This window comes from Syzygium oleosum, unplaced genomic scaffold (assembly GCF_021117445.2).
Source record: "Syzygium oleosum isolate NSW1041296 unplaced genomic scaffold, Sole_v2.1 Sole_v2.28, whole genome shotgun sequence".
Classification (NCBI taxonomy): Eukaryota; Viridiplantae; Streptophyta; class Magnoliopsida; order Myrtales; family Myrtaceae; genus Syzygium; species Syzygium oleosum.
The window spans coordinates 795,120-818,476 of record NW_026607512.1 but is presented as its reverse complement, the minus strand read 5'-3'; the positions used below and the strand labels follow the sequence as shown (position 1 = coordinate 818,476).

Genomic DNA, 23,357 nt, shown 5'->3' with positions numbered 1-23,357 from the left:
GTGATCACGTATTTTAAGTTAAAGGGGGAATATATATTTTTTGGTCAAAAAGTTTTAAAGGGTAAATTTTTTTTTTTTTTTTTTGGTGGTAGGACAAATTTAAAGGGGGAATTAAGAAAGAAGGAAAATGATGAAAACGTTAGGATTAAGTTAGGAGCTGATCCAGACCCTGACGTTTCTCTTTTCGCGCCGAAGACTTTTGGGCTCACCAGCCGCGCCAATTGGCGAAAGAGTCCCCTTCCCTGCTGACGTGTACCGACAGAACTCGTCGTCCGGCTCGGCTCGGCTCGGCTCCTCCATCACCGTCATTGTCGGCCGGCCCCACGCGAGTCCCCACGCGGGAACGCCCGCATTCCGCCCCACCCCCTAGCGGCCACGTGTCCTCGTGGCTGGGCGACGCGTGTGGCCCTTGGGCCCGGGTGGGTCCGCAACGATCGTACCGGGCCTTTCCTGGCGGAGCTCGTTCTGCTGCTGCGTCCCGCGCCCCGGCTCTGTTCCGGGCGAGCGTCATGCTGATGCGAAGCGCGAGTCATTTGGAAAAAACAAAGGCGGGTGCGAGGTCAATTCGTGAAATTAAAAAGTCTGCAGTTGGAGATCGACGTTGAAACTTGCGAGTCAGTTCACCATTTTTTTTTATTTTTTGGCAATAGTCTTGATGTGAAAATGTATTTTTTAATATGTATTGTAACTATTGGGATAGTTCCGACCAAAAAAAAAAAACTATTGCGATAGAAAACAAAACCTACAAAAAGAAAATCTCAAACTATATCCACTGTATGCGATACATTTACCTTCCGCCAAAATTTCATAAATAAGGATCGTTAAAAATCTACCTACATGAACGTCGAACAGCTGACGGTGTTGACTTTGTGTTCATGTGGCTTAAGTGAAATAACAATAACGTTATTTTTTCCGAAAAATCATTTGACGGTTGGAACAATATAAAGCCTGTGCAACGAAAATCACCATCCTCGATTCACTTTCTTATTTGCTGGTTGCTTGAAATATAAAATGGTAAGTTTGTCATTACTTTAAAAATAAAAAGTGCCCTGTTTTCTTTTTTTTTTACATAATTTTCAACATGGGAAATAGATAGGAATGGAGGATTGATATAGAAAAATAGGCGTGACCCCCGTGGATAGACTACAAGGTATACATTGGAACAATTTCTAGGAAGGAGGGATTTGATATTATAATTGCATTCAATAAGTCAATTAAATCTTTTTTTTATATTAACAGTAATTTACGGTCATGCATTTCAGGTCATGCATTCCACTTCGAGGCGTCACCAGACATGGTTTCTTATTTCACTTCTTCCTTCATTTCATGCCACCTGTGAATATAAAGAGATATTAATCGAGCATCACATCTCAAATCGACACTTAATCGCGCGGATTTGATTGCTTTTTTGAAAGTTTCGGGACGCGATCGCAACTCCGCGACAAGTTTCAGGGCTCCCGGTGCACTTATCCGCTAAAATTTTAAAAGGTTAATATCAAGAAAAACCCAAAATTAGTACGCCTATGACAAATTTACCCAAAACTAAATTTTTAACCACGAAAAACCTTAAACTGGTAAACCTGCGATAAATTTATCCTAAACTAATTTTTTGACCGCTAAAAATTTCAAACTGTCACGTGCCATCCAATTAAAAAATTTGATGGTAAACTTTAACGAAAACTAACGAAGAGTAATATTATCACAGGTGTACCAGTTTGAAATTTTTTATGGTAAAAAAATTAATCCGGAATAAATTTATCGTATCGGTTTTAAAAAGGAAAGAGAGAAGAAGATCCCGGCGTGAACACGGGGATAAAAAGAAGTCAAATAGGGAGAAGCTTTGAGAGGGAATCCACGTAATAATCACGTCAGGCCCCGCTCGCAATATATCCCGGAAGTGGAAACAGCAAAGGGTCCTCTAATCCTGGAAGCAGCCGCGGCACCTTCCGATCTCCAGCTGTAAATTACCCCGAAATTTTGAAAAAGGAACGATCCTGATCTCACCATCTTCATCTTCATCTCCATCTTCTTCTTAGCTAGAGAGGGGGAGAGAGAAGGCACAACCAGACCAGAACCACCTGATCTTCACAGTAGTGACCCACACGAGATATTGACTGTTTCATCCTCCCCTCCTCTCTCTCTCTTTTGCCTTTGTGTATAAGCTAAGCTAAAGCCAAAGCCAAAGCCAAAGCGATACCCTACACGAAACAGAACACCAAACGCCAAAGGGCCGAAGCTCCTCCGTCCACCGCCCTCTCTCCTCCGTATAAAAAGCCCCACCTCCGCCAAACCTCCTCCTCCTCCTCCTCCTCCATCCCCTTCACACACCCCCCCATATGTTGTTGATCGGTCATCGTGGTCTACCATGAGCAACATCCCCAGATCCTTCACCGACTCCTCCTTCACCCTCTTCCAGCTCGCCATCTCCTCCTCCGACCCTTGGCCCTTCTCTCTCCTCTCCCTCTAGCAGTCGTCCCCTCGACCCCGGCTCGCTCGCTCGGCGCCTCTCTCTGCCACTGTCTCTCTGTCTGGTTTCTTCCTCTCTCTTTTTTTTTTGCTCTCTCGCTCTTTCTAGCGGCCGGCGATGGGAAGCGGAGACAAGCTGTTCCACCTGCACTTGCCCCACCACCACCACCACCAGCGGCAGGAGCACGACGTGCCGAAGGGGTGCCTGGCGGTGATGGTGGGGCAGGGCGAGGGGGAGAGGAGGAGGTTCGTGATACCGGTGATGTACGTGAACCACCCGCGGTTCGTGCAGCTCCTCAAGGAGGCCGAGGAGGAGTTCGGCTTCGACCAGAAGGGGCCCATCACCATCCCCTGCCACGTGGAGGAGTTCCGCTCCGTCCAGGAATCCATCGACCGGGAGAGCTCCCCCCACCACCACCACCACCACCACCCTTCCCTCGGCGGCTGGCACGGCCACCACCACGCGTGGTGCTTCAGGGTTTGATCACATGGACACCATGTTTTTTTCTTATCACCACACGCTAGGGCTTCCTTTCGTTGTTATAGATCGTTCTTGGTCTGTCGAACGTCGGTCGATGATGCGTGAATCACTTCTGCAACTGTGAAGAATCACCATTTTTCCTTTTCTTTTCATTTGCCTTCTTTTTAGGTCTTTTGTTTCAGCTGAAATTTTTTGGGGGCGACGATGCTCGGGTTTGTTTCGATGGAGACGATGATGACGATGTTGACGAATGCGTCCTGGTCTGATAAACGTGGATGCTTGGTTTCTGCTTTTTCTCCCATTTTCCTGTAAATATTCTCCACAGGAAAAGCGTAAAGAAGAATATTGCTTTTGTTTGTAAATTATATATGCTCTCCTTTACCGGTTCGATCATTTGTGGAAATAAAATTTTAGAAAAAATATTTCAAATTCGAATTCCCAATTTCGGGACATTTTCCGGGTCAAATTCACCGATTTTCGCTAGTGGGAGGTCGTTGGGGAGAGGGAGCGTGCGAGGTGGGTACTTCAAACGTGTGGAGCACGATTTAAATGGAGAAAAAAACATGATTGGACACTATAAATAAATATTAATTTAAATAAGGCTAGATTTAATTTTAAACGTTTGGGGTACGCCAAGCGTCTATCCGTTTGAGCCGGAAAAAGACGTTGAGATTGGCTGAGGGTCTCCATACTTGTGGGACAGGGGGTGATCAGTTCCACATTAAAAAGTCTCTGGAACTAATAGCCGACCCCGTCCACCTTAAAAACTATTAAAAATATTAGAAACGGATGTACTGTAGGCCGATTTTGCCGGTTCGGTACGGTCCGGTCCGGTCGAACCATCTGGTCCGGTTTCTGGATTGGACAGAGATCGATGCATACCGTTATTGTGGGAGACTTTGGAAAAAGATCCTTAAATTGAACATTTTTATTTGCTTCTGGAGATCCTACGAACAAAGCTACTTGTCCTACAACATGGGTGATTTGGAGGTTAGGATATGATGCCGCATTCAATTTGTTGGTTTGGATATAATATGGTTGTTGGGATGTAATGTCCAATTTGTTGAAAGAGGGGAAAAGGATCATCGGAAAAACGGATTATTTTGTTGCGCGGGACTTAAATTCGATGCTCCTAGGAAGTAATAACCTTTTGACCCAGGTATTATTTTCCCTAGGCCCTTGTTTGTGTGTTGTGCAGGGGTAATCGGTTTTACGGTGAGTCAGTCGATTCTCGACTGAAAACTTGAAATCTATTCAATCGGGATTAATTTTGAGAATCGAGGACTGAATCGGGATCTTTATTGAACTGGCCTCGAAATCGAACCGGCTGCTTCCAAATTGATTCCAGTGTACGCATGAGAACCGGGCTATAAGCCTTTTTCTTTTCATTTTGAACATTTATTAAATTCTTTTGGGCAGGAATCCCGTCCCTGCCCTAAGAAACAAATATTTAGCCCGCCACCGCTCCGTGCTGAGGCGAGGTGATTTTGCCTTCACGGGGACAATGGGGCACCGACCCGGATTTTTTTTTTTTTCATTCTCGAAGAGAACTAATACCACTTGCTAGATGACAAATTGACATTTTTCTTATTTGTACTATTCTTTATAAGAAAGAATGGCTTTTTATGAACGGATTTTGTAACAGAAGAATGGTCTATAGAGATGTTCCAAAGCTTACATTTTCTATGCGAACAAAACTTGTAAGCAGGAGGCGGATGATACCGGCCTCAGCCTACCCCGTGCCCCGCCCCGCCTAATGCCGCATTCGAGTCGGGGCAGCATCACGCGGGGCACATATTCCTCGCGTCCCATGCGCATCCCTATACTATAAGTAGTTAATTTCTTTGAGAAAATACCAAAATGGGTCCCCGCCATGGACAGACCTATGTTGAATCGAAGGCAATGAGGCTCTTGCTCCGACTTTTTTTTTTTTTCCTAATATTTGATAATAAAAATAATTTTAGATTTTGCTAAATTACTAGGGCCTAATGAATAAGTTTTGCCTCCTTTAAATTTCCCCAAAAAAATGCACGACTCAGTCAATAGTGACTATCTACATTGCATTTGGCCCCACAAATTGATGAAACTCAGGAGGCAATTCTACAATTATGAAAATGCAGCTAGTTTAGACAAACAAAGCCTACATAACATTTGATCATATCGAGTAATACGCATTATTGATAAAATTTGGCCCCCATTGTAAAAAATTTTCTAGATCCATCCCGAGTCCCCGCACTCTTACTTGATGTGCAAATTTAGTTCTTGAACTTTAATTTCAATCCAATTAGTTCGAGCGTTCTTTGATTCGAACCAATTGAGTCATCTTAGTTGACATGGCAATTTAACGCACATTGTGGAACCCATATTTCCAATGTGGCTATACAAGTGCGCAACCACGTCAGCAAATTAGCAGAAGATAAGATTGGTTCGACTTAAAGAGTACAAGTATCAAATTGATCAAAATCATAATTCAAGATCAAAATGAACGTCAAATAAAAGTTCAACCACCGATTTTTACATGATCCCACCAATAATTGGCGATTATTCACATCCGCCGAACCATCTCTCTTTCCAATTGCAATTTTTGCCGGTCGTTGTATAATGCAACTGCATAATAGGAGCCTTTGGCTACTAGCCGAACATATTCATGCCTTCGAATCCCTTCATATTTTTTTCCCCTCAAATGCTTTCATGCCTCGAATCAGTAGCTTTACAAGCAAGGACATTACCTCGCCTTATTGTTCTAATTAGGTTTGCATGCGGGCGACATCCATGCCCGTAACTCTGTGAGCAGAGGCATGGTTGGAGGGAATTTCCAACCACTGATTGAGGAGAACATTGTTCAAAAAATAGTGGGGTTGGGACCAGAATAAAAGGAGGAGGAGGAGGAGGTAGGGACATGCACATGCACATGCACATGCACAAGGACCCAACATATAAGATGCTTACCAATAACTTTTGACAGTCGGAACATAAGCTGGCAGAATCGTGGCTGTAAAGATATCTTAGAAGTCAAAAACGAACGTGAGCCAGTCATAGAAGGGCACCAGAAGAAATTGACCAAAAGACAAATGTCTCGGGCCCAGAGCTTAGGGTGCGCATGGAATGCATTCCGGAATAAAAATTCTGTTCTGAAATGCATTCCGGAACAGAATGGCGTTTGTTAAAAAATTTCCGGAATGCATTCTAAAACGATTTTTGCATTCTGGAATAAAAATGCGTTTGTTAAAAATATTTGATTCCAGAATGCATTCTTGATTCTAGAATAAGTTTTTGGCAAGAAAAATAGAAGCTACTTTTTGTAGCTTCTTGATTCCGGAATGCATTCTCCCTATTTTCTCACAAATTTTTTTTTTCAGAAAATCCATAAAAATTGAAAAATTCTAGAAAAATTCATAAAAATTTCCAGAAAATAAAAAAAAGTCAGATTTCGGGAAAATATGAAATTTGATGAATTTTTTTTTTATAAAAAATCAAAAAAATCAAAAATTTCAAAACTTCACAGAATAGCTTAAAACACATGTGGCCACCCACTTTGAGTGAAATTTAAATTTTTTGAGGTGCCAACAAAAAATCAAAAATTTCAAAACTTCACAAAATGGCTTAAAATACCTGTGGCCACCTACTTTGAGTGAAATTTAAATTTTTTGAGGTGCCCAAAAAAAAGAAAAATAATAAAATATAAAAATTTTCAAAACTTCACAAAATGGCTTAAAATACCTGTGGCCACCCACTTTGAGTGAAATTTAAATTTTTTGAGGTACCCAAAAAAAATAAAAAATTTCAAAACTTCACAGAATGACTTAGAATACCTGTAGCCACCCACTTTGAGTAAAATTTAAATTTTTTGAGGTGCCCAAAAAAATAAAAAAATAAAAAAATTCAAAACTTCACAAAATGACTTAAAATACCTGTGGCTACCCACTTTGAGTGAAATTTAATTTTTTTTAGATGCCAAAAAAAATTAAAAAAATAAAAAATTTCAAAACTTTACAGAATGGCTTATAATACCTGTGGCCACTCACTTTGAGTAAAATTTAAATTTTTTTAGTTGCAAAAAAAATCAACAAATCAAAACAGATTTCTATTCCAGAAATCAATTTCTAAAGCAGAATTAGTCATGTTTTACCAAACAGATTTCTCCTCCAGAAATCAATTTCTGGTAAGAATTTAATTTCTGGAGCAGAATGGTTACCATTCGCACCCTTAATATCATCCACGACCTCACGTCTTCTTTCGAGTGGGCGTGAAACTGGCCATTCCGCAGCACTCGAGGACGATGACCAAATGACAACGCTTGGTTTGGTGCGTGTTATAACAGTTGCGGAACATGCTTCTCCACTGGCAAAGAAGGGTTGAACCTCGAGCGTTGACAAATGGAATCGGCTCAAGAAACTCGTGCGTATTCAGAACGAGATCCGTTCAAGGAAAGCTTCATGTTCGGGGGAAACGAGCCTCTCGGCCGACCATGACATCGTTGACTTTCCCATCGATCTTGCGGGTCAGAGGGATTGGGAGCGTGAACTGCATTTCTCCTAAGAATAATGTCCGAATCACGCGTCGGTTTTAGTGCTCCGATTCGTATTAAACAACTACTCACCTGCCGCTAATCGGTTATTTAAAATGGCAAGTCAACGGTCTTATCTTGAAGTGGCGAAAAGATCGAAGATGGGTTTGTCGTAGCCGTACTCCTCCTGCCCCCTGTGCATGCATTCCCACCATGTAATGTGTGAACAACTTGATCTTACACTTAAGAGGGCAATGTCGACCCAAATTCTTTCGTCTTCTCTTTTGATTTTGGCTCTATTTGCAATACCAGCTCTAACGTGACCATAGATCAAAATTAGATCCGACAAAATGAGTCATTTTGGAACTCAATTTTATGTGAGTAACCCGTTTTTTATAAAATGGGCCTAAATGGATAATAAGAAAATGAAAGCCCTAAAAAACAGATCATGATAGGTTTGCTTATGACCCATATCTAGCTAAATGGGTCTCTCTTCGTCTCCCTCTTTCGTCTCTTGCACGATCGCCCCTCTCTCTCCTCTCTTTCTCTCTCCTCAGTCCGCTCACTCGTCACAACCATATTTACCGCCGCAAAACTCTAACGCCACCCTTTCCATCATGCCAGCATTCACCCCAATCATCCGCACGATCAACCTCGACCTCCCCATCAAGGACCTCGAGACCAAGGTCTTCGCTTTTGGAGCCAAGGGTGGCGCGCCAGCGGCGCCGTGGTTGACCCGCACTCTGTATTATCATACCAACAAAAGATGGTGGCCGATCCACCATCGCAGCACTCCGATAATAACCGCAGCTGTGGCTGAGCCAGAAGGGTGTCAACTCCCTCAGTGACCTCGTCCTCTTCACCAGCAAGCTCGACTCCGGTGACCTCCAGTGCCGCCTTGGCGTCTTCTCTGGTCTCTGAGTCCTCATCCAACTTCTCCTTGACAAGTGCAGTGACCACTACGAGGCCATCTACAGCTTTGCTTCAGCAAGTACGAGCACATCTCCGTCCAAGGCCCCTACCTCACCTACCAGGACACCTTCCTTGGCGTTGCCTATGACTCCGACATCTTCGAGGGCGTCTCCGGCATTGTGAAGCTGCAACAAATTGTCTTCTACTTCAAGCTCTTCGAGGGCGGCTCTCACATCTTTGATTTTTTTTTTTTTTGAGATTTTTTCGATTTATGTAGTTACATCTTCATATTTTGTGATTATACTTTTTTAATTTGATATAAAATTTTATCTAAGTGACACATTAACATGAAGAGCCTAAAGTGGGTTAAATGAGTTAGTGTTTATTTTCATAGTTAGAAGGGAAAATTTCAAATAAAGACTCGAAATGCTCTCATTTTCACAAATAAAGGCTTGAAGTGGACTTTGTGTCAAATAAGGGCATGATGTGGACTTATATTTTCAAATAAAGACCTGAAGTGGCTATAATAGTTTCAAATAAAGACCTCACTCCGCCGGTTCGCCGGCTAACCAAATTTTCCAGCAGACCAAGGGCATTTTCGTCCAAAAATAATTTTAACATAAATTTTAGTTAAATTAGATTTAAAATTAAAAAAGAAGGGGCAGGGCTGGCCTCCCCTTGTTTTTTAACTTTATCTCTTTTTTTTTTTCATTTTTGAGTTTGTTTTTTATGGAAAAAACTGAAAAGAAAAAAAATCAAAAATTTTAAAAGATGAAAATGCCCTTGACTTCGGTAAGGTGAGACCCTTTTTTGAGACTAAGATAGCCACTTCAGACTCTTATTTGAGACAATGTTCACTTCAAGCTCTTATTTGAGAAAATGATGACACTTCGGGTCCTTATTTGACACATGGTTCACTTCAGGCCCCTATTTGAGAAAATGAGAGCACTTCGGGTCATTATTTGGAATTTTTCCCAGTTAGAATTAAGTATGGATGTATTTTAGTAATATGGGTTGAGTCGGGTATGGATTGGGTTAGGATCAGGTCGTCAAAATTGTATTTCATAAAAATGGGTTAAATTAGTCAATTTGAGTGGGACCATTTTCGACTTAACCCACCCCCCCCCATTTGACACCCTAGGCGAAACTTATTGAAAAGATGTGCTCGTGTTATTGTGCCGCGAGTTACAATTACATAGCCCAACACGCCAATTTCAGAAAAGCCAACTAGAAGAAAATACTGTCTCGACATGACCCACATTCAATCTAGATCCACATCCGTGGTTGCTCGAGGTGGGACGAGGAACCGATTCTAAGATAGTGATACTAAGCATAGGAACACTAATTCATAACATCGATGTGCCGAGTGATGCGACGATAAACTCTTCTCGAGAGCCCATCGAATCTTTCATGCTTACTGGACCGGTTCGACCCGTTCGATTCCTCAGAAGTCAAGATGCCTGTGATTCTAATGCGAGGGATCATCATATAAGTGAGCGGGCATGGACTATGCAGCTTGATGGGATCGATGGGCTCATAAATTTAGATAGGTCTGATACATAGTTTCGACTCTTTATTAAACCGGGTCCCTTTTAGACCCGATTTAATCACACCGTACATCATCCAAGCCCGAACACTTTTGGACATCATCCAAGTTTTGTGGGCTTATGGCCCGGCCCATAAGCCCACCAGAGCTAGAACTCTTCTCAAAGCAATCTGGGACGGAAGGGGGCCGAATCCCATGCGGCACGCGCCAAAATGGGGTGCGTGAGCCTGCCAATCATGTGAGCCCCTTATAAATAGCGGGAGTCTCCCCAGCGTTGAGATTTTGCACATCTAAATTCTCTCTCGCTCTCTCTCTCTCTATCAACACTCTCTTAATTGCACTCGAGGACCTCCAAAACCCCGTAATCTCAAAACCTCACTCGTTTCGCCCCTGAATCTTCAGCTACGTGCCCCCCCGGGTTGTTCATCCCCACCGCCCGCCGCCCGCCCGTGCCGCGGCGGACCTCCTCCTTCTCCGCCGGCTCCCAGCCCTAATCCGTCGGCCGATTCTCTCGATCCGAGGTCTCTCTCCTTTCCTCTTTTTTGTGGTCTAGGGTTTGTCGGTGGGAAAGGTCGGGAGGGGGAGCACCGGGAGGACGGGGGGAAGGGGTTGAGGGTTGGAGCGGCGCCGGGTGGGGTTCCGACTCCGATGGAGGCTCCGGCCGGTGTGGCCGCCAATCGCGCCGGCTCGTCGCCGATGTCCTCGTCCCGGAAGGAGTGGCGCGCCGTTTCTGAGCATCAGCCGATTCGGAGCCCTGGAAATGAGGTTAGAATTTAAACCTAAACGCTCGAGTCGTTTGATTATCGCGTAATGTGAATCGATTGTTTCGGTAAAACGCGGAGTTAGTTTCGGGAAGCCGCGGTATATGCACGACTCTGAGCAACTGTCGCGAACCTGTGGGGGATTGATTTTTTATTTTGGCACGGCATATGTGTTGTTTAGTGGTCGTCATCATTGTCTAGTGCTTACATTTCTCGACTTTGTCCGCACTGTTGGGCGTGGAAGATCGTGCGCGAATCGTCGTCATGTTGGGCGTTCTTGTGATGTGATCATGGACAGTCGGACTCATTCTAGTTTATATTCGAAAAACTGTTGCCTTTATAATCTGAGTGTAGATAATGTCTGTTTTCTATCCTTCATGTCGCGCTTTACCGTCCGGTGGAGGGGAAAAGCCAAATTATATGATTAGGTTCGGTATCCTCTTAGGACTTGTACTTTTTATATTCCCTTTCTCTAGAATCTTGATGTACAAGTTAAATTTGCAAATGCTTAGCTAGGTTCAGCCTTTTTGCTGTATTGGCAGCCTGTTTTTGAAAAAAGTTTAGGCTCCGTTTGTTTCGAGCAAAATGACTGATTTGGAAGACATTTTCCTAAAAATTATAGCTATTAACGAAAAAAAGTTCAACCGTCTATGAAAATGTTTAGACATAAATCAGTGTTGATAATGATAATATTTTTTATTGACCAATTATTTCAAGCAATCATTTTTAGGAGAATATTTTTCCAAATCTGTCATTTTCCGCGAAACAAATGGAGCCTTAAAGAGAATTAGAATTTGCCTCTCACTTTGTCTAAACTATTCTTGGTCTTTCTGATAATTTGAATTGGCAATTCGGCTTGATGATAGCATAATCGTTTGCAGGTCCAGAATCTGGGTGCCAGCCTCACTGGCCCGCTCTCCCCCACTTTGGTATAGGAAAAGAGATTGCCCTTTTTTAATTTCTTTTTTTCCTTGGGGGGGGGGGGGGGGGGGGGGGTTTATACGGTTAACGTAGATGTGAATCGTTTAGAATAGTCATTCTACTCATCATCTCTTATTTACTCCCTCCATTGATTTCTCCTGACATGTTAATTGTTTACAGGATTTGGAGAGGTCAAAATTAGGTCAGTCTGATGAGAGAACAATATATGAGGTAATAAACATGATGTTATGGTTGGGACTTATTCGATGGACATAAAAAAGTGATGTGCTTTGCTGTTAATTAAGGTGCAGCAGGGAAGACAGCCGCTCGACTTCTGTACAATTACAATTGATGGCAATTCGGGTGACGACCTATTGGAGCAGCTTCAAAGCATTGCAACTAAGAGAGAGGATTTGCAGCATCTAGAGATTGAGCTTAGAGCTCAGATGATTGCTAAATCTGAGATTGCTGAAATTCAAAACTCCTTTGATTCTCAAATCAAGGAGCATGCGGATGCTGCTGTCAAACTTCAGGTCTGCTAAAGTCAAAGTGAACTCTGAAGTTCTGCTCTAATAATGTACTTAGAGGGAAGAATTGGTTTTGTAACTTCAAACATATGTTTCTTCATATACAACATAAAAGTTTACACTGGAAGTACTTGAGCTTCTGCATCAACTTGTTTAGAGCACAGTTAGTAGGAGCACTCTCCTCGATCATGGACAACCTCGATTAGCATTCTCATTTCGTTTTGATATCCTTTGGAGCTCCAGTGAAACGGTCGAGTTTATTTCTTATCTTTCCAATGAGGAGTAATATGATAAATTTTAAATCCAAAATGAGTAATCATAAGTTCATATAAAGGCTTGGAACATGCGTGGTCTAGAATGAAAGGCCAGCTGAGCATTTCTCATTTTTACAAGCTGCGCATGCAGCATGCCCAATCAATGTTCTCCTGCTTTGATAGATAATGGTATTTCATGTTAGGTTATTGGCACCCCATAGCTCTGACCAGTCATCATGGACTAAATCTTTTCAAATATATCGGTAGATTGATATATATTAGTCCCTGTCCTTTAAAATGTGATGTTATTTGGTCATGCAGGAGCAACTACACGAAAGAGAGCAAGCAATCCATGACTTGGAAAGGAGGATGGAAGAGAAAGATCGAGAGCTTATTGCTATAAAAAGAGACAACGAGGCGGTTTGTGGACCTTTTTCATTTTCTTCTACTTTCATTTCAAGGCTTCTTTCTAGCCATCACTCTTAACTGTCCCTTTGATTTCGCAGGCTTGGGCCAAGGAGGATCTTTTAAGAGAACAAAAGAAAGAATTAGCAACTTTTCGGTGTGTCCTTAACTTCGAGTTCTGAGCTTATGCTTTAGTTTGATATGAGGTGTCACTTTGCCAGATAATATGAAAAATTTCTCTTTGATTGTGCCTTTGGTGCGATATTGTCAACTCATTTGCATTGAGTGCTTTAATTTGTATGCTTCTTGACATTCTTGTCTTATTTCTACTGCAGCTTTTTTACCTCATCAGGTTTTATTCCTGAGATTTGGACAGTCTGATGCTTAGACATCTTGAAGTGACTTTAATGGTAATTTCTCTCTTGTACTCTGTGCAGAAGGGAGCGTGATCATTCCGACGCTGAAAGAATGCAACACTTGCAGCAAATTCACGACCTTCAGGAACATTTTCAGGACAAAGAGAGGCAGCTCATGGACTTGCAGGAACAGGTCGGTGCTGCTTAACAGAGGTGTTGCTTAGGCTTCTCAAGTGAAAAGCTTTTCGAGAGTTAACGAATTTCAAGCTTATTGGCATAAGGAAATCATATCTTTTATCCTTTTTGTTCTAAATGAATTATTTGGTTGATGTGCTAGTTTACTTTGGTGCGATAATGTGGTCTGGATAATTTACTCCATTTATTATTACTTACTCTTTACCCTTTTTGCAGTATAGAGTTGCTCAAGAGACAATCATATATAAGGATGATCAGTTGAGGGAGGCCCAAGCTTGGATTGCACGTGTTCAGGAAATGGATGCTTTGCAATCTCACTCTTTACAAGCTGAACTGCGCGAACGAACTGAACAATGCAATCAGCTCTGGATTGGTTGGCAACGACAGGTTTATCTGCTATGATCTCTCTTTCATACTTCTAGATTGTATCTCCGATCTGCGATTAAGTTAACCTGTTTGTGTTTATATTTTTGGTTCATAGCATTATTTGGCTATTCCGATCTTCATATGCTGACATTATACTGTGTTACATTTGCTAGGTGGCAGAAATGGAGAGATTTCATGTGCATACAATACAACAGCTTCAACTGGAATTGGCTGATCTGAGAGAAAGATGTGGATCCTTTACTGATGAATCTCGTATACCACAAACAAATGTGAAAGATGTATCTCAGTTTGGACAGATTAATGGCAACCGATTAGATTCTAATGGATCCACTGGAAATACTGTTGCGCTTTCAAGTGATAATTCTGGCAGTGCATCCAGCAATGGATCATCCCAGGTATAATGCCAAATATGGGATATTCTTTTTATCTCAATGATTGGCCAAGTTAGATTCAGGGCCAGAAAAAGATCCAGATCCTAGGGCGTTCATTTCGTGGAAAAATAGCTGGTGGAAAACATCTTATCTCTGTCTTTGGCTTTGCTTGGGCTATTGAGTCAATAAAAATGTTTTTATTTTCAGATTTGGAAAGAGAACTTTCTTTGGTTGTTATGCGGAAGATGTTGGTCCTGCGTATTGAATTAGAAATTCAGAAATATTAGTTGATAATCGAGTTTCATTACCGTACTTTTGTGTTTTACTGAAATTATGCTAGTAATTATTTGTCGAGATGTCTCTAACTTCCAAGCGTTTTGGATACGTGGCAATTTCAAATTAGATTGACCGTGCTACTGGTGTTCCACTTGGGTCGTCATCACTGCTTGGACTGCCTGCATACCTATCACCTGCTCAGGTCCCTACACTTCATCCATTTGTTATGCATCAACAGGGAATCCCACAATCTGTGCCATCAAATGTTCCTCACTCTCAGCTTAATCAGTATCAATCAATACCTTCACTGTCGTCCAATCAGCAGTGGCAGAATCAACAGGTTAGCAGAAATAGCATATAATCCCTACGTGCTGATGACCGAATTTTCTTAAGGTATGGTGATCAGGTTCATATCTGCAGGATGTATCTGGAGAAGAACATATATCAAAGCACATACAGCATTCAGAAACCCAGAACGAACAGAACTTACTGAAATCTGATTCCGGATATGGCTATGAGCTGACTGTTAATGGCGAAGTCGTTCAAAGAGAATATCCAGATGTTCATGTGAGCCAAGTAATAGAGCCTGATTCTTCGATTTCATCATCTACTGGAGAAGCACAGGTGGTGTTTACAATCCCTGTTTAATCATTGAGAAATTTTCTCTTCACACTCTTGTCTACGATTTCAAATTAAATAGCACAATCTTCGATCCGCTAGGTTACCGAGTCTATTGATAGAAGCTACTTGGGATCCTCCCAGCATGAGCAGAGTTTGAACCCGATTTCATCTCAATTTCATGATGCTTTGACTTTGGATGGTCATCAACAGAGTATCGAATCTAAGGTGGGCTGCTGTTTATGCCTTTGTAACTTTTGCAATATCTTTTACTTGTGTCGCGAGTTCATCCTCCTCAGGCAGCTTGTATGGCTAAAAGAAGTTTCCGCTGTTGTAATGGTATAGGAGGAGGTTTCCAGTGTGACTAATCAAGAAATAGAGGTTCAAGCATTTAAAGCTGAACAGCCAACTCCAATTTCACTTCATCCTGCAAATAGTGATGCCATTGGCAACAATCACGCTGCTGATGAAATTGCACCTGAAATGGTTATTCCAACTGGGAAGGCTATTAAGTCAACTGGTGGAAGAAATCCAGAAACTAATCTTCTTGATGAAAGATCCTTGTTGGCTTGTATAGTTCGCACCGTTCCACCTGGTGGTAAAATACGAATTAGTTCAACGGTTAGTGTTTTTTTCTGGAAATAATCGTTGCGAGCTGCTTTGTCCATCTTGCATGAAAGATTGATTCAATCTGATGAGCCATTTTTGTCAATTACAGCTGCCAAATAGGCTGGGTAAGATGCTGGCACCCTTACATTGGCACGATTACAAGAGGAAGTACGGGAAACTTGATGACTTTGTTGCTAGTCATCCAGAAGTGAGTTTCTTGATAAGCTAGTTCGCATTCTTGCACATGTGCACACACTCAACTAGTTTAAATATCGTTGATATAGGGAAAGATCCAATATAACTGGAGAATGTGATGTGCTATTACAGTATTTTGTGATCGAGGGGGACTACATTCAGCTGCGTGAAGGTGCTCAAGAAATGATAGCTGCTACGGCAGCTGTTGCAAAAGTAGCTGCGGCAGCTGCTGTGTCAGCTCCCAATTCCTCATCGATGTCCTCTGTGGCTCTTACCCCTGTGGCACAGGCCCGATTAAGAAGTGCTTCAGCCATTGATAGCAAACAGATGAATGCTTCTGAAAATAATTTCAATGTCACTGAGGATTCCTTGCGCCCGTCAACGATGCATATGCATTCTAATGGAATAAACTTTAGCATTACTGGGAGTACTTCCAAAGCCACAGTACTAAGCAAGTCTAAGGAAGCTCTGGGTTCAAACGGTCTAGAAACAAAGCCAGGCCAAGCCCCTGGGTTCATTTCCAACGGGGCACATCTTGATACGTTCGGTGTGAATGCTCATGGCAAAGGGCTAAGTAACGGAAGGGCTGGCTTAAATGCTGTTGGCAGACATCCGGGAAGGTATTGATCGATGATTAAAAGTGTCCTTTCTCTTTCTTTTGATCCGATGCTTTTGCAGTCGAAATTATTCTAGAGCATGTGCTTATTCATTGTACTGAATTTTGACAGGGCTGGCAGCCATACTTCGATTCCCAGAAGATAGTAAGTATCGTATCCTTGTGGTTGTTGTATGCATGATTAGTCATCAATCTACATTACTTAACTTGCATGTCCGTCTTTTTTTTTCTTTTTCGGTGCTAGGCTTGTAGAGAATTATTTTTGTTTTTTGGTGATGCAGGAGATGATTGGGCGTGCATGGATAGCAAAACAAGGAACAACGTCCTCTCAATCGCCACGGCGAGTGGATGAATACGTGACCGGAATTCTTTCAGACTGAAGTTGCACCCCACCCTTTCGCTGATGCTCAAAGTCCTCTCTGATTGAGATATCTTGGCTTATTTATTCTCTCATTTTGCCTGGTCGAGTAAAATCACAACGTGAATCTTCGTACTTTACATTGCATACTAAATTGACATGACTGCATTTTTGGCGAAAATTTTTATGCGAAGCATCCTTCTATTCCATTCCATTTTGCTCAATCGTATTGTTGGGTGGTGGATCGGGTTATAAGTGTCCAGGGCAGCGTTTCGAGGTCCCGAATTTGTCCCAAAGACTTGTCCCAAAGACGATGAAAACATTAAACATACCGGGCGTTGAAATGAGAAGTGGTAAGGAACTTCCAGTCAAGTTTTCCTTTTGAGTTCTGTGAAATGAAGCAACCATTTCAATTTCATTGAACCCCATTAAAGATGCACGGTAGCTTGAAGGTTTTGAGGGTAGCTGTACTTCACATGTGATTGGCATTGCCTTAGTTTTTGATTGGTATTATGAACGTTTTGTGATGTATATCATCTATCTTTGCCCTGGACATAGATGATAATCAGACGAGTCTCGGTCGAAATGTCTCCGACTGGAATGGTCGGATTTGCTTTCGACCCTGGCTGGGTTCATCGCTAACCGATGCACGAATTACCTTACGGGAGTGACTTTTGTCGAGTGACGATGCATTACATGAGCGCGGTCGCTCAGATGTAATCATCAATCCACGAAAAAAAGGAGAGAAAGAAAGAAAGAGCCAACTTCAAAAAAGAAGCAAGAGAAACATCTGATGCTGGGTCCTAGAAGATGGACGCGAAAAGGGCAATCACATGCATGCCACAACTCCACCAAGCCAGCTTTGTTTCGGAAAGGACCTAGTGGGCCAACACAGCCCAGCCTAAGGAAGGACTTTGGGCCCACTTGGTCCCTACCGGCCGGTTCGATCTCCAATTCGATCTTTTGGCCGGTTCGACTGCCTATCGAACACCTATTCTCCTCACCCCCCCCTCCCCCCCCATCGTAGCCAGCGGGTAAATATCCCGTCCCTGACTCCCTATGGAAGTATAGCCGAACGACGAATTTGCAAGTAACCCATTCGACGGCAACTTTAGGAGGAGGAGTGAAGGTGGTGAAGTGAAGGCGATGACGGTGTCTCCTTCGCGGTGGCAGCTAACCACTCGCGCGACAACGGTTCCGCGCCGTCATCACCTATTTGTAGGTTTAGAACACTAAAGACCGGTCAATTTTCGAATTACCGATAGCCATGGAAGCTTTCGCTGCAAGGATATGGAGCCCGAATGGATGCATTTTGAGCACGACCCCTCGTGCGTGAGGGGGTCTTCATGGGGACGTCTTTGTAGGTTTTTTTTCGTTTTCCGACGACGTGATCGAGTAACATTTCAAACCTAACTTTAGATGAGTTGTCTCACGTCATATTTATGTCCATCGAATGAAAGGCCGCCAGGAATCACCTTACTAAACGGGTAGAAACAGATCGCCGATTGATTGGTCGGCGTCCGTAGTAGGTACGAGAAAATTAGCGAACGAAGGAATGCGAGCAGCTGAGTAAATGCGGGCGATACGACGAAGACATTGAAAAACTTTTACTATTATTGCAATCTCAATTGTGTTCTTTAATGGAGTGAAGTATCAATCTCGTACATATACGATGTATGCAAAAGACCGATCGGGATGTAGCCTCACACGGGGACCGACCTTAAAGTAAGGGTAGTTGGGGCTGTTGCCCCCACTCATTTTTCTAAATATCTTATAAAATTCAAGGGTTTTTTTTTACTTTATGCTAAATTAATTTAGCCTAAAAAAAATGAGTTTTGCCTCCCATTAAATTTCTCGTCAAAAATTTTAAGACTAAAGTCCACGGTAAATATTTTCATTTCACTTCGTCCCCGCTAGTTCATAAAAGGGAAAATGACACAAATGGTCCATAAATATATGTGCAATGTGGTCCCTGAATTTTCAATTTGTTTAATGTGGTTCATGAACTTTAGCCTAATACGCAATATAATTGTTGAACTTTGAATTTGTTCAATATGGTCTCTAAACTTTTGATATATATTCAAATTAGTCTATGGTCCAATGATCACGTTACACATTGGACTAAAGTTCAGGGACCGTATTGAAAAAATTAAAAATTCAGAGAGTATATAACACATTGAGTCAAAGTTCAGCGATCAACCGTGCCATTAACCCCTTTAGAAAAACAAACTTACTTTTTTCACCATGTTTTCAAGGGTCGGAACGTGTACTTCTACCTTACCATAGTAACCATTCATCGAATTTTGTCCTCACCACAAACAAACAAACAAACAAACAAAAGAAAAGAAGAAATTCTAGATTCATCCCCGGTCTCACGTCAACATCTGGGACAACCTTTTCTTCGTTAGAGCTGTCGTGCCTTGTCGAGTACAGACATCGTTTCTCTCACACCCCCCAACTTTCTTTTTCTTCTTCGTTTTTTTTTTTCTCTCTCTCTTGCTACGTTTCAAAGAATTGCGACGATAGAAGAAAGTTAAAACCCGATTCGTGTTGTGTTTTTCCCAGTGATCTTGACAAATCGTTGCAAATGGGGGGGGTGGGGAGGCGACGACTTTGGGGATGGTTTTGCCGATGGTGGGGGCAGGAGGCGACGAGGAAGGTGCCAAAATCCAGGGCAAATATCTCGTTTTTTTGGTACGACCGCTGCTGCCCAATGTGTGTGTCGCCATTAAATTGGACAAGATGGAGGCTACAACTTCCCCCCCAAAACCAGTTCGAGAATAAATATTAGCCTTTGATATCTCGGCTCCGTTCGTTTGGCGAAAAATATTCTCTTTTTGAAAAATATTTTCTCGAAAGTCATTTTTCTAAAAAATATTTTCCCGAACATAATTTTCCGGTGTTCGGCCGAATATGAAAAAGTTTCGAAAAATATTTTTCACCGCGACCGGCGGTCGGCGGCGGCGGCCGGCGGCGACCGGCGGCGGGCGGCCAGCGACCGGCGGCCAACGGTGGTGATCGGCGGTCAACTTCCTCTCCCACGGAAAATATTTTTCCTCCCATGGGCAATTTTGCCTTCAATTTGGGGGAAAATGATTTCCTCTTTGTGAAAAGAGGAAATCATTTTCCTCAAAACAATAAAGGATTTGGGGGTGGGGAAGGAAAATGTTTTCCCATGGAAAACATTTTCCGCCCCCGAACACTGGAAAATGCGGAAAATATTTTCCGGAAAAATATTTTTCCGCAAACGAACACAGCCCTAAATTAATGGGAAAATGATGCGACCAAGCTCCGAATTTTGGCAAGATGTATAATGTTATTTTTGGACTTTTGATTCATTTTAATGTAACCTTTGAACCGATCCTGGATGTTCGGAGTCCATAAACTTTCGACTTCAAAATGATAATATAGCACATCATCCTGGTATTATGCTCTGTACTCTGCACTCGCCTCCATGAGGATCTTGTGCACCGGAAACTGAGGTCAGAATGTCTTATGTTCGGAATAAGGGTTTAAATGGATGCCAAAAGTCGGTCCCGACAGGGCATGGCCTAGGGGATTGAATATGTGCATTTCCTAAGTTATTGTTCTGAACACAAACCCCTCTCGTGAAAATATTACGATAGTTCCATTTATTTATATTTCAGCTTATAATCTATGTAACAGTAAAAGTAGAATCTCTCATTTAGAGCTGTATTAGGTTGATATCCTTGCTATGTCGATTTCCTAATTTAGCTCAATTTAGTTAAGAAAACACAAAACATAAAAAATTGTAATTTATCTATCTAAAAAATTAGGAACAAGATTTAGATTAACATAAGTACGAGAAATCTACTAGAAAAACTAATACCATTAGTAAATATCCTTACGAAAATACTTATTTTAAAAATAAAAAGAACATGAATCCGATATAACCCTAAATGAGGTTATATTTTTACTAATATGGAGATTATCGGTGAAAATATATTTAAATAGAACTATGGTATTATTTATAAAGACCATAAAGGTAAAATGGTGATAAAAAGATAGCATAATCTCTGTTGATTTAGGAAATGGGTTTAAATGAAAAGATATTCTAAAATCGGGCGACAGTTTAATCACGAAAACTCGTCAATAGTATTAAATGACCGATTTGACTTTGTTATGGAAAGTTGAGGGACTTGACTGAACAAATTGAAAGTTTAAGAACTAGATTATTTATTTAGGAATAGTTTAAGCATCATATTTGAAAATTAAGAGTTTAAAGATTATATCACACATTGGGCCAAAGTTTAAGAACTATTTGCATCACTTCCCTTAATTTATTCCACTGTCGATATAAATCAATTGATATTGTCATAATTTAATAAACGAGACATGCAAAAATGAAGTTATATGATTAACTCGATCAATTTATACGGTCGTAATTTATTGGGAAAAAAGTTCTTAAAAAGAGAAGATTGAAAAATATTTGGTATTGTTCTAATCATGGGTAGGATTAAGGAAGGTTTTTAAACTCGATATTCGACTCTGCCTTTTTCATTGATTAAATTTAGATACGAAGATATTTGGCCTAGTTTTAGTTGCTCATAATTTGAAAGTTCTTTCTTTCTCCTGGTAATGTCTTTGTGAAATTTTTTATTTTGAACATGGGCAATATGATGCATCAAAACTGGTTTGATAAGAAAGGTGAAAATGACATATATGATTCATAAATTTTGGTTCAACGTAAAATATCATTCATAAAATTTTAATTTATTTAATGTGATCCTTGAATTTTCATAAATATTCAATTTATTCCTTAGACTATATGAAAATGTTCAATGTCATCATTCCGTTAATTCAAATTAACGGAATCTGCTGAAGGGAGTCCCACATCTCTTTAGAGAAGTCAATCCACTCTACATATAACCTTTAGGGCTGTCCCTCCCACTATCAGATGCATCTTTTGGTGAGGAGAACCTTAGTTGGTATCAAAGCCAAGGTCGGTGGATCTGAGTATATGTTAAACCCATGTAGAAGGGAGTCCCACAACTCTCGGAAGTCGCTAATCCCACTCTGTATATAACCTCGGGGGCTGCCATCCCAGTATCAAATGCATCTATTTGTGACGAGAACCTTAATTGTTAAGTTTGAACGGTGGATCTCAAATCATGATATAATAATTCATGTCATCAAATGACGGCCGGCATGTTAACGCTCTAATTTTTGCCGTTCAAAAGATGGACGCGTTGCCTCATCATCTTTAAAAGACCAATTCATCACATATCAGATAACATTAGCCGACGAAACACATTGGATACAATAAAAGTTTAGGTGCGATGTTGCGTACCAGGTCAAAGTTCATGGATATTGGTGCCATTTTTCCCACTAAAAAGAAGAATAAAAAAGAGAGAGTTAGTATCACGAAAAATCCTAAACTGGTATACCTGTGATAATTTTACCATGAAATAATTTTTTGATCACCAAGAACTTCAAACTGGTACACATGTGACAAATTTACCCCGAACTATTTTTTTTACCATAAAAAATCACAAATTAGTACACTTGTGACAATTTTACTCCAAACTAATTTTTTGACCAATAAAAACCTCAAAGTGGTATACCCGTGACAAATTTACTCCGAACTAATTTTTTGACCGCAAAAAACCCTAAACTAGTACACTTGTGACAAATTTACCCTCCATTAAATTGGATTAATATAACGAAAAACCACAAATTAGTAAACTTGTGACAAACAGAGGAGTGAAACCCCAAACTGGTACACCGGTCAACTACCGCGTGCCATCAAACTTAGCAATTTGACAGTAAAATTTAACGGAAACTAACGAAGGGTAAACTTGTCACAAATGTACCAGTTCGGGATTTATGGTGGTCAAAAAATTAGTCCGGGGTAAAATTATCACAGGTGTACCAGTTTGGAATTTTTTATGATCAACAAAAATAGTTTGGAGTAAATTTATCACAGGTGTAGGGTTTTTTATGGTATTAACCTAAAAAAAAAAAAAAGATTTCACCCGGCCAATATGCTGGGCCGTGCTGGCCGTCGGATCACGACAGATCCAATCCAAAGGCGGAGGGGGGGCGGGGGTGGAGAGCGAGATACCAGTACGAGCGCACGAGCAAAGGGAGTTCTCCCAAAAGGAGGTAATGACAAAAGAAGAAAACGCCCAAAAAAAAAGAAAAAAATAGGGGGGACAGCAAAGTAGCGGATCCCTCTGCACGCGAGCCAAACTAGCGGTCGTCGTCGTACCGGATCCCTCTGCACGCGAGTTGGCAATTTGCCCCGGACACAAATTGGATCGAAGACTCGCCCGTTGCACGCCCCCGAACTTATTGATTTCACGAGGAACGCTCCGGCTTATCGATCGCCGGGCTGCCGTGCCGTGCCTTTGCCCCGCGGTATTCTCGTTTCGTCGGTTACTCTCCGCGTCCCCTAATCGAAATTTCACGCGATGCCTTTTGAGCCTTCTCTTTTAAACTTCTTTTTCCATTCGTTAACATTTAATATAACCCGTTACTATAATTACGAGAAGGCTTCATTAACATGAGCCTTCAGAGCTCCTGTTCAACATCCAATAGAGAGAGGATAAGGTTTTTCGATCCATTGGATGTTC

General features: G+C 41.5%; 2 protein-coding genes across 9 annotated transcripts; both read left to right on the top strand.

The window, feature by feature from the left end:
* The first annotated feature begins 1,921 nt into the window (after positions 1 to 1,921).
* Positions 1,922 to 3,093, top strand: LOC115680760 (auxin-responsive protein SAUR32-like). The gene has a single exon (XM_030604592.2). The coding sequence runs from the start codon at positions 2,585 to 2,587 to the stop codon at positions 2,948 to 2,950; it is 366 nt and encodes a 121-aa protein (XP_030460452.1). The 5' UTR covers positions 1,922 to 2,584; the 3' UTR covers positions 2,951 to 3,093.
* Positions 3,094 to 10,198: 7,105 nt separating this feature from the next.
* On the top strand, positions 10,199 to 16,970 carry LOC115680701 (uncharacterized). 8 transcript variants are annotated; one of them, XM_056303593.1, is made up of 17 exons: positions 10,199 to 10,677; positions 11,555 to 11,602; positions 11,775 to 11,825; positions 11,909 to 12,127; positions 12,697 to 12,795; positions 12,882 to 12,937; positions 13,218 to 13,329; positions 13,548 to 13,718; positions 13,871 to 14,113; positions 14,493 to 14,705; positions 14,786 to 14,989; positions 15,086 to 15,211; positions 15,329 to 15,604; positions 15,702 to 15,800; positions 15,920 to 16,407; positions 16,516 to 16,548; positions 16,685 to 16,970. In XM_056303593.1, coding segments are annotated over exons 1-17 (2,556 nt in total). In that variant the 5' UTR covers positions 10,199 to 10,560; the 3' UTR covers positions 16,686 to 16,970. The 8 variants fall into 8 exon arrangements, with proteins under 8 accessions (XP_056159568.1, XP_056159567.1, XP_056159569.1 ...); XM_056303592.1 differs by having other exon boundaries at positions 11,906 to 12,127; XM_056303594.1 differs by having other exon boundaries at positions 11,900 to 12,127; positions 14,604 to 14,705.
* The last annotated feature ends 6,387 nt before the right edge of the window (positions 16,971 to 23,357 follow it).

What these genes read in the sequence shown, in the direction of transcription:
- LOC115680760 (XM_030604592.2), top strand. Translation starts at nt 2,585, where the DNA reads ATGGGAAGCGGAGACAAGCTGTTCCACCTGCACTTGCCCCACCACCAC.
- LOC115680701 (XM_056303591.1), top strand. Translation starts at nt 10,561, where the DNA reads ATGGAGGCTCCGGCCGGTGTGGCCGCCAATCGCGCCGGCTCGTCGCCG. An exon ending in GCCCGCTCTCCCCCACTTTG is followed by an intron (nt 11,603 to 11,774) that starts GTATAGGAAAAG and finishes AATTGTTTACAG; the next exon opens with GATTTGGAGAGGTCAAAATT. An exon ending in TTGTTGCTAGTCATCCAGAA is followed by an intron (nt 15,801 to 15,919) that starts GTGAGTTTCTTG and finishes GTGCTATTACAG; the next exon opens with TATTTTGTGATCGAGGGGGA.